Genomic DNA, 16,424 nt, shown 5'->3' with positions numbered 1-16,424 from the left:
GTTACTGTACTGAACCCTCATCCACACATATCCCTCATAAATATGGACCAGATTCCACTCCTCCATATTCATATCCCACAGGAACCCTAATTTATGCTTTTACTACTTCTGGGTTAGTTATTGGTATTCATCATAGAGAGAGAGAAATTAATTCTATGATCAACTGGTATTATTGTGTTTGGAGATCGTTCTTGTTTTTTTAATTATATGAATATTTACTACCTGGTAGCCAGATGTGTTAGTTTCTGCTTTAGCCAACTCTGTTGTCATTTGGCAGTTGTCTAAACCATAATTGGGTCTGACTACCAGGCTAAATATTTAATCACTCTCACAGTGAAAGGATCTGAATTGTGAAACTGCCTAATGAGATATTTAGATGTTACACAGAATCCGCACTAAGATCTGTGTTTTCCCCAGGTTACTGGCAATATACTGACTGGGCCACACAGTGATCTTCCCATCATGCCTCTGTGCTTCCTGTTTGTAGGCCCAGTGAACCCAGCGGGGCCAGCAGGGGGATCGCAGGTGGGGGGTCAGCCACGGGCCATGATCTCTGCAGCAGCCAGGCGCAGAGACGCCACTCACAACGAACTATACTACGAAGAGGCCGACCATGACCGACGGGTCCGCAAACGCAGAGCCAGGTGAAAGAGAAAGAGAGGGGAGGAGAGGAGAGCAGAGGGGGAGGGGAGGAGAGGAGAGGAGAGGGGGAGAGAGGAGAGGAGAGCAGAGGGGAGGGGAGCAGAGGGGGGAGGGGAGGAGAGGGGGAGGGGAGGAGAGGGGGAGAGAGGAGAGGGGGAGGAGAGGAGAGGAGAGGGGAGAGGGGGAGAGGGAGGGGGAGGAGAGGAGAGGAGGGGAGAGGGAGGAGGGGAGAGGGGGAGGAGAGGGGGAGAGGAGAGGGGGAGAGGGAGGGAGGAGAGGAGAGGGGGAGAGGAGAGGGGGAGAGGGAGGGAGGGGAGGAGAGGGGGAGAGGAGAGGGGGAGAGGGAGGCGAGGAGAGGGGGAGGGGGGAGGAAGAGGAGAGGGGGAGGGGGAGGAAGAGGAGAGGGGGGGAAGGAAGAGGAGAGGGGGAGGGGGAGGAGGGGGAGGAAGGGGAGGAAGAGGAGAGGGGGAGGAAGAGGAGAGGGGGAGGGGGAAGAGGAGAGGGGAGGGGGGAATGAGTGACTTAAAAACAAAAAGGTGGTGTGAAAGGAAAATAAGAAAGATGGATGAAAGATACATAAGTATGCTGCTTAATGTAAGGATTAAAATATAGATGAGGGTTTCGATAGATGGACATAAGAATTGAGGGCTAAATGTTGGCCTGTGTGTTTTTATAACTTGTAGGATGCAAGAACAGATGAGTGTACAGCATACTGAATGTTTTCTGTACATTGTTGTAACGTTAGGCTGGTGGTGGCTGTGGAGGAGGCCTTCATGCATGTGAGGCGGATGCAGCAGGAGGAGCAGAAAGCATCCCCTGGGGATGTGATGGACGTACGGGAAGCGGCCCTGGCCATCTTCCCCTCCATGGCCCGCACCCTGCAGAAATACCTCCGAACCACCAGAAGGCAGCACTGCCACAGCATGGACAGCATCCAGAGACACTTGGCCTTCTGCCTCACACACAACATGAGCCCCAAGGTAGGCAAGCTTCAACTTCTTGGTTCCAGATCATCCCCTGGCCAGTATCACTACTAGACATCTCTTGGCCTTGGCCCAACATAACAATCTCTATAGCAATATGATTGTGTGTGTCTGCTTCTGTGTCTCTTCAGGCATTCCTGGAGGCCTACCTGTCCCCTGGTCCTACACTACAGTATGGTCGAGAGCGCTGGATGGCCGGTCAGTGGACTCTGGTCAGCGAGGCTGCGGTCACTGGCGGTCTAAAGGAGGACACAGTCTTCTCACTGAGGTGTCTAGACTTCAGCCTAGCGGTAACAGTCAAGTCCATCCCCTACATTCGAATGACCGAGGAGTACGTCGATCCAAAGTCACACAAGTTTACCCTGAGTCTCCAATCTGAAACATCAGTCTAACAGACGCATGTAGAAGAACTGTGGGAATTCTAGACTTGTCTTTTTGTGTTCAGTTTCTTAAACCCTCTTTTACTTTCATGCTATTTTGCTTTTCTCTTCTATTTATATTACCAGTGTTTATAAAGATTATTTTGGCTACTTTGAGATTTGTTATTGCACGTAATTGATATGAACAGATGCATATTGGATATTGTAACAAGATGAAGTGTTAGCTGGTCATATAATAGTTAATAAATGGTAGGGATCCCCAGCCCTATGGCTCTTTTGGAGTGAAGATGACCGATGGAGAGCTTTAGGGAACATGCTCTGATTTCTATTGTCCTGAGGCACACTGGAACATTGAATTCTGTCAGCGGGTTTTCAATACACTGTGTGTGTGTGTGTGTGTGTGTGTGTGTGTGTGTGGGGGGGGGGGGGGGGGTATTTTCATATGGTCTGCCCTGCTAATATGAATGAAATACTACCTAATAATCACAAACAGTTCAGGTTTATCAAACTAAGAATTGCTTTTCTTTACAGTTAATGGATTGTACATGTGTGTTTTTATATACGGTTGAAGTCGGAGGTTTACATACACTTAGGTTGGAGTCATTAAAACTCGTTTTTCAACCACTCCACAAATTTCTTCTTAACAAACTATAGTTTTGGCAAGTCAGTTAGGACATCTACTTTGTGCATGACACAAGTAATTTTTCCAACAATTGTTTACAGACAGATTATTTCACTTAGAATTCCCTGTATCACAATTCCAGTGGGTCAGAAGTTTACATACACTAAGTTGACTGTGCCTTTAAACAGCTTGGACAATTCCAGAAGATGTCATTGCTTTAGAAGTTTCTGATAGGCTAATTGTCATCATTTGAGTCAATTGGAGGTGTACCTGCGGATGTATTTCAAGGCCTACCTTCAAACTCTGTGCCTCTTTGCTTGACATCATGGGAATATCGAAAGAAATCAGCCAAGAACTCCACAAAAATTATAGACCTCCACAAGTCTGGTTCATCCTTGGGAGCAATTTCCAAACGCCTGAAAGTACCACGTTCATCTGTACAAACAATAGTATGCAAGTATAAACACCATGGGACCACTCAGCTGTCATACTGCTCAGGAAGGAGATGCGTTCTGTCTTCTAGAGATGAACGTACTTTGGTGCGAAAAGTGCAAATCAATCCCAGAACAACAGCAAAGGACCTTGTGAAGATGCTGGAGGAAACAGGTACAAAAGTAGCTCTATCCATAGTAAAACGAGTCCTATAATGACATAACCTGAGAGGCCGCTCAGCAAGGAAGAAGCCACTGCTCCAAAACCGCCATAAAAAAGCCAGACTACGGTTTGCAACTGCACATGGGGCCAAATATCGTACTCTTTGGATAAATGTCCTCTGGTCTGATGAAATAAAAATACAACTGTTTGGCCATAATGACCATCGTTCGGTTTGGAGGGAAAGGGATGGAGGCTTGCAAGCCGAAGAACACCATCCCAACCGTGAAGCACAGGGGTGGCAGCATCATGTTGTGGGGGTGCTTTGCTACAGGAGGGACTGGTGCACTTCACAATGGCATCATGGGGCAGGGAAAGTATATGGATCTATTGAAGCAACATCTCAAGACATCAGTCAGGAAGTTAAAGCTTGGTCGCAAATGGGTCTTCCAAATGGACAATGACCCCAAGCATAGTTCCAAAGTTGTGGCAAAATGGCTTAAGGACAACAAAGTCAAGGTATTGGAGTGGCCATCACGAAGCCCTGACCTCAATCCTATAGAGAATTTGTGGGCAGAACTGGAAAAAATGTGTGCAAGCAAGGAGGCCTACACACCTGACTCAGTTACACCAGCTCTGTCAGGAGGAATGGAAGCTTGTGGAACACTTCCTGAAACGTTTGACCCAGGATAAACAATTTAAAGGCAATGCTACCAAATACTAATTGAGTGTATGTAAACTTCTGACCCACTGGGAATGTGATGAAAGAAATCAAAGCTTAAATAAATTATTCTCTCTACTAATATTCTGACATAAACTGGTGATCCTAACTGACCTAAAACATGTAATTTTACTAGGATTAAATGTCAGGAATTGTGAAAAACTGAGTTTAAATGTATTTGGCTAAGGTGTATGTAAACTTCCGACTTCAACTGTATGTAATGTCTTGTGTTTTTATTTAAAAGTTATATTTGATTTGATTGATTCTTTTCTACCTGGCTGTACAGTTTGGCTGTATAGTTATGGAATTATATGGATGAAAAAGGTTCTGTTATTGTACTCCCCAGGATTCCTAGACATATCTGTAAGAGGTTGTCCGACTCTGTTGGGCTCAAACCCAAAGCAGACTATTGCGGAATACTACAGTTGAGCAAACAAAGAAGCTAGTAAGACCGGAAGAAATGTATTCATGCATTATGTGTGTCTTATCTCCAGATGAAAGAAAGCTATTATTACATTTCTACAGAACCTAACCTTGTAAACTAAGAGAATCCGATTGAGGCTCAAGTTTTTTGTCTTCAGATATGAGAGAAGACAACAGATTAAAAAGGATGTCACAATATTCTCTCTTTTCGTCCCTATTTTATGAGTGTTTGAGAGGTGTGGAGAATACACACAAAGAGAAGTGGTTCTCGTAATGCATTTTGTCCCAGACATGACTGACTGATCTGATACCGTAGCTTCTCCTCTACTGTCTCCAGGTCTGCATACACACATCTTAATGTACTGAAAGTGATTCAAATAGGCCAAAATGATACATTTCTCATGTCTTTTTTTACATTGTTTGATATGGTATGTTCCTCAGTATTGATGTTCAGAGTGCAGACAACAGTCTCGTTATAGTGAGGGAAGTCTACAGTCACAAAAGAGGCTGTATAACTGACACAGATATGGGATTTTTATGCTTATCTCTGTGAACTCAATATACAGTATTTGTTTGTTTTAATATTGTATTGTTTTAGCCAAATCTTCCCTATTACATGTGCATATTATTCAAGACTATATTAGAATGAAATTGTTATTGTAATTGTACAATCATTGTTGTCACCAAAAGGTTACATGTTTTTGAGGATTTTATACTGATTCAAATATGGCTGTGAATATTTGCCTGTTCGAATTCACCCTTTTATTAGTTTTTATCTTGAGGTGACCACAGGTTCTAAGTGTTGGATAGGTCAAAGCAAGGTTGCCAACCAATTGCTTTCCCTAATCTAACCAATTCCTATATGTGACTACTTCAAGGAAGGGAGAAAGGATGTATTTTTCAACTATTTGACCAGGGCATTTGTCTCCTTGTATGTCTCCTTCATTACAAAGGTGCCTCTGTTTTAAAACACATATGATGTATGCTCAATGTGTTTGTTATTGTATGCAAGTATGTTCGTCCAATAATGTATGGTGTGTGTGCGAGTGTACAATTGTCATCCTAAATGTTGTTCTGATCAATTCGGTCTCAAGTTTTCACTGGTGTGTTTTTTTTAAAGATTTACATATATGGAATTACAATAACTGTATAAAGATTCGAAATTTGTAAAATAAATATTTGTATGAACATTTTCAACATTCTCATTACTTTATTGTTGGTGTGTGTGGTGCTTTGCATTTGTCTGTGCACTAGAAAGTATGTAAGTGAGACTATTGGGTGAGAGAGTGTCTATCTGCACTGTCCAGTTGAAGACGAGAGAGAGAGAGAGTTCATATCTGAAGCCCCCTTCACACTACTGCACCCTGGGCTTACAGAACACAGGGATCTCTCTCCTGCCACTTCACATATTCTCTCTTCTAATTGCCCACTGAGGGAGAGCGAGAACGAGGGATGAGTCAAGGAGGGAAAGAGACAGACAAGGAGAGAGTGAAACATGGAGTGAGAATACATGAGACAAAATGATCAGAAATACAGTGTAGACATTGTTAATGTTGTAAATGACTATTGTATAGCACAACAGTTTTCAGCTGTTCTAACATAATTGCAAAAGGGTTTTTAAGGATCAATTAGCCTTTTAAAAGGATAAATTAGCGAACTATGGATAAGTTAACACAACGTGTCATTGGAACACAGGAGTGATGGTTGCTGATAATGGGCTTCTGTACACCAATGTAGATATTCCATTAAAAATCTGCCTTTTCCAGCTACAATAGTCATTTACAACATCAACAATGTCCACTGTATTTCTGATCAATCTGATGTTATTTTAATGGACAAAAATATAGCTTTTCTTTAAATAAAAAAACAAGTGAATTTCAAAGTGACACCAAACTTTTGAACTGTAGTGTATATATTTAAATAAAAGAGTTGTGGACATTGCAAGGTGTGAATTTATTTATTTAACATTTAACTGATTTAGCACTCTTATCCAGAGCGTCTTACATTTTCACACAGCCCCCCCCCACAACCCTGTTATTCCAAACACTACAACCCCCCCCCACAGCCCCACAACCCCCCACAAACATGTTATTCCAAACACCATGCTCTGCCAACGGAGCCAGACGGGACACAATAGTAATAACAAAGATATAGCCACTGTGGCATGGAGAGAAGGGACTGTGTGCACTGAAATCCAAACCTAAAATGCAATTATCTTCACACAAAGCATGCATTAGAGGGCATGGTTTGGAGACAGCAAAATACACAAAGATAGCACACTTTGAGGTTTAGGATAGTGTACAGCAGCAGTTCACAGATGTTTTTTGATTTAACTAGGCAAGTTAGTTAAGAACAAATTCTTATTTACAATGATGGCCTCGGAACAGTGGGTTAACTGCCTTGTTCAGGGGCAGAATGACAGATTTATACCTTGCCAGCTCGGGGATTCGATCAAGCAACCTTTCAGTTACTGCCCCAACAAGGCTTTAACCGCTAGGCTACCTGCCGCCCCATTGATCAAACAACATTTGGATTTATGTCTTTGTCTTGGTCGCCAACCATTTTCATAAATTAGTAGAATTAAGGGAAGGATGGAAAGTACTGTTTGGGTTCCGCTCAAGTATCTCTGTTTGTCAGCACATTGTTAATTCTCTTATTCAGATTGATTTCAGTTTATCAACAGATATTTTTCCAGATTCATGAAAAACAAATGCTGTTAATGGGTTTTCTTATAATGCAGAGCGTTGACTTAGGCCAGACACATTGTACAAAATCTTCTATAAAAGCGTTTAGGTCTATTTCTCTCACCCTAAACTTTGATGATAGTACAGTAAAGAGACTATACAACAATGTTATTCATTCTAGATGACAAATTCACAGTTTTTGAATTATTCATCATCGTCGTCGTCTTCTTCATCATCAGAGTCATCTGAATCATCAGAGTCATCATCAGAGTCATCATCAGAGTCGTCATCAGAGTCGTCATCGTCGTCGTCGTCGTCGTCGTCATCATCCTCTGTGTTGACCTTGCCCGACAGGACGTTCTCTATCCAGTCCGCCAGCTTCTGAGCTGTGAGCAGATCTTGTTCTTCCATCTCCAGCCAGATGCTGTCAGCCTGTCCAGAGGAAGAGAGAGAGGTCAGGGGCCAAAGGTCATGGACCATCGTGAGTTAGATCTAAGTTTCACAATTTCTGACTGGTTTCCACCAATTCCTTATGCTGTATTGGAGCTGTTCGGGGACTCACGTCAGTAACGTTGACCACGCCGATCTGAGGTTTGAACAGGTCCACCTCGAAGGTCTTCTCCCAGTAGGGGATAAGCTGAGGAGAGTGAGAGAGAACACACTGTGAGATCTGAAACTGTAGGGACTTGAGTTCACGTTATCCTGTCCGTCCGTCTGTCTGTGTCTCACCAGTGGGAAGTCATCAGGGTCGATCCAGATTATGCTGAGACCAGGGTGGTGGGTATTGTCTCTAGCCACCTCCTTCAGCAGCTCCAGAAACTCATAACCATCTGAACACCACCAAACAACACATTAAGAAGGTTAGTCTGTGTTTTATCATGCCAGGAGAAGTTTGTTTGATTTCCTGAAAGCTATGAACCATTTCAGTGATTCTCAGTTTCAGATAAGACTGATAGGAACCTATGTTGCAAAGCTGATGTTGGCCCTGATCAAAGCTGATGTGGGTCCTGATCAAAGCTGATGTTACTGTAATATGGATGTATTTTTTTTACCAGGGTCCTCCTCCTCTGCGAAGGCCACTATATGGCTCCCCTCCACAACGTCCTCCTGAAAATGAGACATCATGAGACGCTGTCCGAGGTTTGATAGAAATGAACACACTTACTGTTGTACTTGCCTTTCTTGCATTAACCCTTGAACTTGCATAAGGTAAATGAAATGACAAAAAAACTCACCCATGTCTCAAACATGTCCTCAGCACGCAGCTTTCGCAGTGTTGGCCTGAAAACATGACACAACGCTATCAGTCACAGACCACTGATCAGATCATCAGAATGACGTGATCCTGTTCTGACAGCCGCAGTAGGGCTGCAGGTAGCCTAGCGAATAGACTTTTGGACCAGTAACCAAAATGTCACTAGTTAGAATCCTGAGCCGACAAGGTGAAAATATGTTGATGTGCCCTTGAGCAAGGCACGTAACCCTAATTGCTCCAGGGTTGCCGCTGACCTGGCCATGACCTGACTCTCAGGGAGAAATGGGATATGCAGAAAACACAGGACAAATATAAGCACCCACCCCCAAAAAACTATTACACCATACCTTCTGTGTTCAGTGACGAAAGCCACGATCTCCTCCTCAGAGTTGGGTCTGTCAGGGAGGGTGACAGGCTCCTCCATGAAGGGCTCGTAGAAATCTACCTCGTTCATTTTCAGGGTCAGCTCCTTGGCCACCTTAAACGCCACAGACACCAGAATCAGCACCCAACTTCTTCAGCACCCCTTCTCACAGACCAAGGACATAAGATGTCTGTATACTCACAGCTTTCTCAAAGGTGGCAAAGAATTTGATGTAGGGTTGGAACTGCTCTGCAGCCTCCTTGAACGCACTGTAGTCTGGAGGAAAGGAGCGGTTTATGAAGAAGAGAAAGGAGTGGATGGAAGGAGGGAGGGAGGAGAGCAGAGGGCATTTGACTTCTTTTGAAGATGGTGTACTACTGTATAACCACTACTCTATAACTACACCATTTCTTATCCGTTGAACAGAGGTAGACCTTCAGTATTTAGAATAATTCCCCTTCTGCTGCTATCATTTAGCATAGCTGTCTGTGAGCGTCTACTAGCTTGTGTGTGCTAGCTAGACTAGGATTGGTCTTTAGGGAGATGCCATTGACACATACGTATACTGATATAACTGAGCCCCGTTGACCCCTAGTTTTAGGCTACCACAGTCGGTCAGGTGTGAGACAGCCGCCTTGCTCGCGATTCGGTGTCTTACGATAAATGGAAAAATATTTGGCCCTCACAGCTGTGTGTGGAGGGAGGGTAAAATTGGACATGTAAATCCATGGGGATGGGGAGTTTAAAATTCCCCGGTTATTATCAAGGCCAGGGGATCAGCCAATAGCCATCCATCCCTGGCCATCACACTAGCAAGACAGGGAGCACATTTAAACAACCTTAACACATACACACAGAGACACACACAGACAGATTGTCAGAAAGTCAGAAAGACAGACACACACACACACTCACGTTCTGAGTCCTCGTTCTTAAAATATCCAATGAGGCGGATGTCTTCCTCCATCCTGTCGAAGGCCCTCAGCTCCAGAGCATTTCCTATCACCTCCACAGGCTCCTCCAAAAGCTAGAGAAAATAACATAACAGTAAGCTGATCCTAGATCTGTGAGTAGTATCAATGAGGGCACCCCCAGTCCACTCACGTCTAGAAGGAACTCCACCAGGGTGTCGGCAGAGAGCATGCCGTCAAACTCAATCACACGGTCTGCCTTGAACACATACACACTGCCCTCTTCCACCAGGCCTGGGGTCAGAGGTCAGGGGTCAGAGGGTCAAGTACAGACCATTATTTACAACCATTCACTGAATGCTTCACAAAAAACCTTTTGGTGCTTCATGTAGTATGCTTCATAGTCATGTAGTATAATAATAATGACGAGCAACTATAGTTCGCACTGAAGTGTTGATGTGTTTCCTTACCCAGCTTCTTGGCAACCTTGGTGTCTTCGTGAGAGTCTACCATTCCAAACCCAATCTCCTTTTCCTCCATAACCTGAGCAGCCAGCTGGAGATGAAGACAAAAGTCAGTTAGTGACATTCTTTCAATGTCATCAATCATAACACTTAAATTGGAACAGTGTCCAATAGAGCCCTTGTTGTTCTACACTCAGGAACTATGATCCATTTTGAAGCATGTTTGGCAGGGGGACAGACAAACAAACAGGGCTGAGATGAGGCTTAGTTGGAGTGATGTTATCGAGTAGATAATGGTCCAGAGAACAGAACAGCCCCAAGGCAACACACACACACACACACACACACACACACACACACACACACACACACACACACACACACACACACACACACACACACACACACACACACACACACACACACACACACACACACACACACACACACACACACACACACACACACAAGTCATATGATGACTAGAAGTGCCATGCTCCATATCCATGCCAGAATCATGCAGCCATTGTGGTCTCAATAGGTGAGGGTCTGCCAGCCAAGGCCTTGAGCTCTGACAGATACCAAGGCAAATTGAGGCTAAGAATACCCGACTGACCGAAATATCAGGAGGGGAACAGTGATTAGTCTGTCTTCATCCAGATAATACGTTGACAGGTGATCATTCAGGGCTTTGAACATCATGTTTGAAAAGCACTTTATGAATACAGTTATCGGTGTTAACATTTAGAAGCATGGACTCTCCTCTCCATTGGTTGTAGACAAGAAGAAAGTCTTTGTCATACTTTTGACAACTCAGCAAAGCGGTACATTGTTCAACCTTTAGCAAACCCAAACAAAGAACACATAGGCCTAGACAGAATACAACACAACATACATTACCACATGCAACATGGAACAAGTAGCCATTATCAAAGCATGAGATACTGTATGTTGATGAAACACTGACAGAGTGATGAAGAAAGGCCAGAAGTGGACTCTTCAAACAAACCTCACTCTGTTGGCTCCTTATAAAATAGTGGAACATGGATGCAATCCTATACAGATAACCTGTAGCGAAGCAATAGAGCGAGTAATTATGTTCATTATGATGACCCAGGGCCCTAACCCTAGTCCAGTCCACCTGTGGTGAGTTAAATATCTGGGGCTATTAGGAGTGAGAGACTGTGCTCAGGTTATCTGCTGCACATCATACTCTAACTCAACACAAGCCATGAGGAGCACAGGACAGCTAGAGAGGGGAGATTAGGCCATAGTAGTCCACTGTCACAGCTCTGCTGAAGTGTGATAGTAACTGACACTTTACTTGAAGTAGCTTCAAATGAAGTACTCTTTACCTTATAAATGTATTCATAGCACATTATAATATAGATGCCGTCATAGAACATTAGAGAACACGCACGCACGCACGCACGCACGCACGCACGCACGCACGCACGCACGCACGCACGCACGCACGCACGCACGCACACACACACACACACACACACACACACACACACACACACACACACACACCTCAAAGTCATAAGAATCACTGATTGACTTGTGACGGGGTAGCTCAATCAGTTGATCATGTTTAATTGAATGACAGCCATTTTATGACAACGTTTTATTACAGTCTCTCATTCTAGCTCTCACTCTTAACCACTTCTGTAAATTGTGGGTGCCGTGCCCATTGGGACACTCTAATGTCTAGGTACTGTAATGATTTATGGAGTGGGTCTAGCTGACCCAGTGACCCCAGATTGTTAAATCACCTCAGTCCAGCCCAGGTGCTCCCCCTCCCTAGTGACTCTTCTCTTTCTTCTCTACCCACCATCTCTTTCTTCTCCTCCTTATCTCTCTCTCTGCCTTGTCCTCCATCTTTTCTTCACCATCTCGTTCCTAGACTCACCATCTCCCTTTTTCTCGCTTCCCCTCCTCAGGCTTACCTCCAGCACCATCTCAGCCATCAGGTGTTGTTTCTGCAGCTCCTTCCCATCAGGGATGGGTTTGTGGTACAGCAGACACATCATGGTGTACTTCTTCATGGCCTTCTGGTAGTTCTTGTTATTGATGTCGATGACTCTGTCTTTCCCGTCATAGCGAGGGAACTCCAGTCCCTTCTCGGTCTGAACGAGCGGCGACAGAGACAGGCACGGGAGCAGGAGCAGCCACAGGGCAAGCATGGTCTAGGGACGTGTTATGAACGACCACACACCCCGAGAATCACAGAGTAACCTTTAATCACTAGATACGGCCTCCACAAGAGTACTTAGGCTGAGGAAGTTCAATAAACTCCCCAAAATTGAAAAATACTTCTTTTAAAAAAAACAATAGATAGTGAGGTGTAGAATAACACGTTGCCCTTAAATTATAGTATAAATCTCCTTGAGTCTCCTTCCAAGCAGTCCTCTGTAGTCCAATGCCCAAGGCTTGTTTAGGAACCAGCGATCCTCTCTCTCCCTGTTTCACTCCCTTGCTCCCTCTCTCCAACCGAGACAAAGGGAAAGAACAGACCTCACAGACCTGGAGCGCTGGGGGGCTAGATACCGTACATAGCAGCGACCCTCTCCCCCTGGCCACCACACACAGGCCCATTTTTAGGAGACCAGTTGTTTAGGTGCTAAAAATAAATAGGTGAGTGGGAGAGATAGAGAGAGAAAGAGCAGGAGAGGAGAGAGGAGATAGTGGGTTTTAACAGGCCTCTGCTCTCTGCTCACACTCTCACACCATGGCGTTTCTACTTGGCATGTTGGGAGGAATGAGAGAGAGCTGTGCTGAGGAGATTTTGGGATGATCGCAATCTGGGGTCTGCATATCTACAGTTCTAACAGTCACTACAGATTGGGTTTGTAACCATGAGCATAAAAAGAGACTCCTGAACAGTGCTCAGCACCGTCAAACGGGTGTTCCCAACAGGTTAGCATTAAGCCAACAGTGTCCCACTCCACAACGTCTAGTGTATGTTGATAGATGCATGCAGTGACAGGCTAATGGACAGCGCCTGAATGCAACTAGAATATAATTGCGATAGCTTTATAGTGGCTACTTTAACACTAGCTGTCCAATTGCTGTGGTAGCTGGTGCAGTTGTCTGTTAGAGCATACTGTTGGAATCAGACTAGGGTAGGGGGAGTTGTTGGCTGGGGGTTACAGTTACAGTCAAAAGGAATAATCAGACAAGGAGACTCTGACGTTGTGTGTGTGCGTGCGTGCATTCATGTGCCTGTCGACAGCCTATGGAGGGAAGGTAAATGTACTCTCCTTTGAGAGGGTAGGCTTAACTGGGATATTAGGCAGGATTGGGTAGGTTGCTTTCTAAATGTAATCCATTACAGTTTCTAGTTACCTGTCCAAAATTGTAATTAATTACTTACTCCATAAGAAGCATCGTTAGTGGTTTCTGACTTGTGGTTAGACTTCAATGCTGAATTTAATGCCATTGAGAAAACAGAAAGGTGTGATATAATGTATTTTTTTCCCAAACATCCTTTCTGAATTTAAAAGTAATCCATAAGTAATCATCTAGTTTTTCAAAAGTGTCCCCCAAATGCATTGACACAAACTTTTTCCCTGACCCTTGACTCCAGGGATGTGCTGACAATCACTGAAACAGCTGTGTATACATGTGTGCATATATCACAGGGCGTTGGTGGCACCTTAATTAGGGAGGACGGGCTCGTGGTAATGGCTGGAGTGGAATAGGTGAAATGGTATTAAATACATCAAACACATGGTTTCATGCATTTGATACCAGTCCATTTGCTCCATTCCAGCCATTATCATGAGCTGTCCTCCCTTCAGCAGCCTCCTGTGGTATGCATGTGTGAGCATGTAGTTTACCCGTTGCCAATGACTATATGCAAAGCGAAACAAAGGCTTTATCTCAGCAAAATATAAAACGTGTGACCCAGGCACCATTTTCTTTGAGTACACTGCCTGTGTGACTATGTGTATCTCTGGGTAGTCTAACTGATGAGGACAGTAACATGAGTCTTTTTTGTCAAGGTTTGTTTTCAGCCTTGCAGAGACAGTAACCCGATCTCTCTGCTTTCTCATTGTCACTGGGGCTAAAATGGAACAGCCTGGGCTTACAGTACATTGTGTGGCTCAGAGTCTCTGATGAAGAAGTAACCTGCTAGCAGGCCGTGCTTGGTGTTGTCACAACTTCAATGTACTGTAAATGGATAGTGATTACTATTGCTAAGTTTTATACTGGCAAAAAAAGGAAGGTTGTGTGTTTGTTGAGTTCACTTGCAGGAAATATCAGAGTCAACTCCATACTTTTACCATCCCTGCTGTAGGGAGAGGAGAATTGCAGCTTGTCTTCATACTTGTGCAACCTGGACTCGGGGGTAGATATAACATAGTTAAAGTCAATCTATGAGACTCAAATTAGTATGAAATGTTACGTTTGGTATGGTATGTGATTTGTGGATGTCCAGCATCCATTTCGTATGATATGGTAAGTCGCTCTGGATAAGAGCGTCTGCTAAATGACTTAAATGTAAATGTAATTACAATTTGCATGGTAGTACAGTTGAAGTCGGACGTTTACATATACTTAGGATGGAGTCCTTAAAACTTGTTTTTTCAACCACTCCACAAATTTCTTCTAAACAAACTATAGTTTTGGCAAGTCGGTTAGGACATCTACTTTGTGCATGACACAAGTAATTTTTCCAACAATTGTTTACAGACAGATTATTTCACTTAGAATTCGCTGTATCACAATTCCAGTGGGTCAGAAGTTTACATGCACTAAGTTAACTGGGCCTTTAAATAGCTTGGATAATTCCAGAAAATGATGTCATGGCTTTAGAAGCTTCTGATAGGCTAATTTACATAATTTGAGTCAATTGGAGGTATACCTGTGGATGTATTTCAAGGTCTACCTTCAAACTCAATGCCTCTTTGCTTGGGAAAATCCGACTTCCGACTTCAACTGAAAATCAAAAGAAATCAGCCAAGACCGCAGAAAAAAAATTGTAGACCTCCACAAGTCCGTTCATCCTTCTGAGCAAATTCCAAATGCCTGATGGTACCACGTTCATCTGTACAACCAATATAACGCAAGTCTAAACACTATGGGACCATGCAGCCGTCATACCACTCAGGAAGGAGACGCATTCTGTCTCCTAGAGATGAACGTACTTTTGTGAGAAAAGTGCAAATCAATCCCTGAACAACAGCAAAGGACCCTGTGAAGATGCTGGAGGAAACAGGTACAAAAGTATCTATATCCACAGTAAAACAAGTCCTATATCGACATAACCTGAGAGGCCACTCAGCAAGGAAGAAGCCACTGCTACAAAACCGCCATAAAAAAGCCAGACTACAGTTTGCAACTGCGCATTGGGACAAAGATTGCATTTTTTGTAGAAATGTCCTCTGGTCTGATGAAACAAAAATAAAACTTATGTTTGGAGGAAAAAGCGGGAGGCTTGCAAGCCGAAGAACACCATCCCAACCGGGAGGTAAGGGGGTGGCAGCATCATGTTGTGGGGGTGCTTTGCTGCAGGAGGGACTGGTGCACTTCACAAAATAGATGGCTTCATGATGAAGGAAAATTGTGTGGATATATTGAAGCAACATCTCAAGACATCAGTCAGGAAGTTAAAAATTGGTAACAAATGGGTCTTTGAGAAATAAATAATTCTCTCTACTATTATTCTGACTTTTCACAATCTTAAAATAAAGTGGTGATCATAACTGACCTAAGACAGGACATTTTTACTAAGACTACATTTCAGGAATTGTGAAAAACTGAGTTTAGATGTATTTTGCTAAGGTGTATGTAAACTTCCGACTTCAACTGTATTACGAATTGCAATTCAAATCAAATCACATTTATTGGTCACAGACATGTGTTTAGCAGATGTTATTGCGCGTGTAGTGAAATGTTTGTGTTTCTAGCTCCAACAGTGCAGTAATATCTAACAAGTAATATCTAACAATTTCACAACAATACACACAAATCTAAGTCAAGGAATGGAATTAAGAATATTTGGACGAGCAATCTCAGAGCGGCATAGACTAAGATACAGTAGAATAGAATACAGTGTTTACATATGAAATTGGTAAAGCAAAATATTTAAACATTATTAAAGTGACTAGTGTTCAATTATTAAAGCGGCCAGTGATTTCAAGTCTATGTATATAGGGCAGCAGCCTCGAATGTGCTAGTGATGGCTGAACAGGTAGTGGCTCGGGTGGTTGGATGAACAGGTGATGGCTGAACAGGTAGTGGCTCGGGTGGTTGGATGAACAGGTGATGGCTGAACAGGTAGTGGCTCGGGTGGTTGGATGAACAGGTGATGGATGAACAGGTAGTGGCTCGGGTGGTTGGATGAACAGGTGATGGATGAACAGGTAGTGGCTC

General features: G+C 43.6%; 2 protein-coding genes across 2 annotated transcripts in view; one reads left to right on the top strand and one right to left on the bottom strand.

Moving 5' to 3' along the window:
- The window catches only part of LOC124045860 (vang-like protein 1), a 66,170-nt gene extending 63,754 nt beyond the window's left edge, over positions 1-2,416 (top strand). The window contains exons 7-9 of the mRNA XM_046365602.1: positions 488-644; positions 1,388-1,622; positions 1,757-2,416. Coding sequence (XP_046221558.1) covers positions 488-644; positions 1,388-1,622; positions 1,757-2,017 — 653 coding nt within the window. The 3' untranslated portion in view covers positions 2,018-2,416. The remainder of the gene's footprint in view (positions 1-487; positions 645-1,387; positions 1,623-1,756) is intronic.
- A 4,016-nt stretch (positions 2,417-6,432) lies between these two features.
- Positions 6,433-12,609, bottom strand: LOC124024266 (calsequestrin-2-like). Its single transcript, XM_046338286.1, has 11 exons — positions 11,993-12,609; positions 10,047-10,131; positions 9,770-9,870; positions 9,581-9,692; positions 8,868-8,941; positions 8,649-8,779; positions 8,282-8,327; positions 8,099-8,153; positions 7,776-7,876; positions 7,609-7,683; positions 6,433-7,478 (listed from the first exon to the last, which is right to left on the bottom strand). The coding sequence occupies exons 1-11, from the start codon at positions 12,227-12,229 to the stop codon at positions 7,251-7,253; spliced, it is 1,245 nt and encodes a 414-aa protein (XP_046194242.1). The 5' UTR covers positions 12,230-12,609; the 3' UTR covers positions 6,433-7,250.
- Between the last annotated feature and the right edge of the window lie 3,815 nt (positions 12,610-16,424).

The sequence above is a fragment of the Oncorhynchus gorbuscha genome, linkage group LG01, assembly GCF_021184085.1.
Source record: "Oncorhynchus gorbuscha isolate QuinsamMale2020 ecotype Even-year linkage group LG01, OgorEven_v1.0, whole genome shotgun sequence".
NCBI lineage: Eukaryota > Metazoa > Chordata > Actinopteri > Salmoniformes > Salmonidae > Oncorhynchus > Oncorhynchus gorbuscha.
Note: the sequence above shows the minus strand (reverse complement) of the source record. Positions and strands in the feature narration are given on the sequence as shown.

Excerpts from the sequence above, each read along its gene's own strand:
- LOC124024266 (XM_046338286.1), bottom strand. The coding sequence starts at position 12,229 with ATGCTTGCCCTGTGGCTGCTCCTGCTCCCGTGCCTGTCTCTGTCGCCG. Across the intron at positions 8,780-8,867 it reads TTGCCACCTTTGAGAAAGCT|GTGGCCAAGGAGCTGACCCT; the intron begins GTGAGTATACAG and ends GTGGCGTTTAAG. Across the intron at positions 8,328-8,648 it reads TTCGTCACTGAACACAGAAG|GCCAACACTGCGAAAGCTGC; the intron begins GTATGGTGTAAT and ends TCATGTTTTCAG.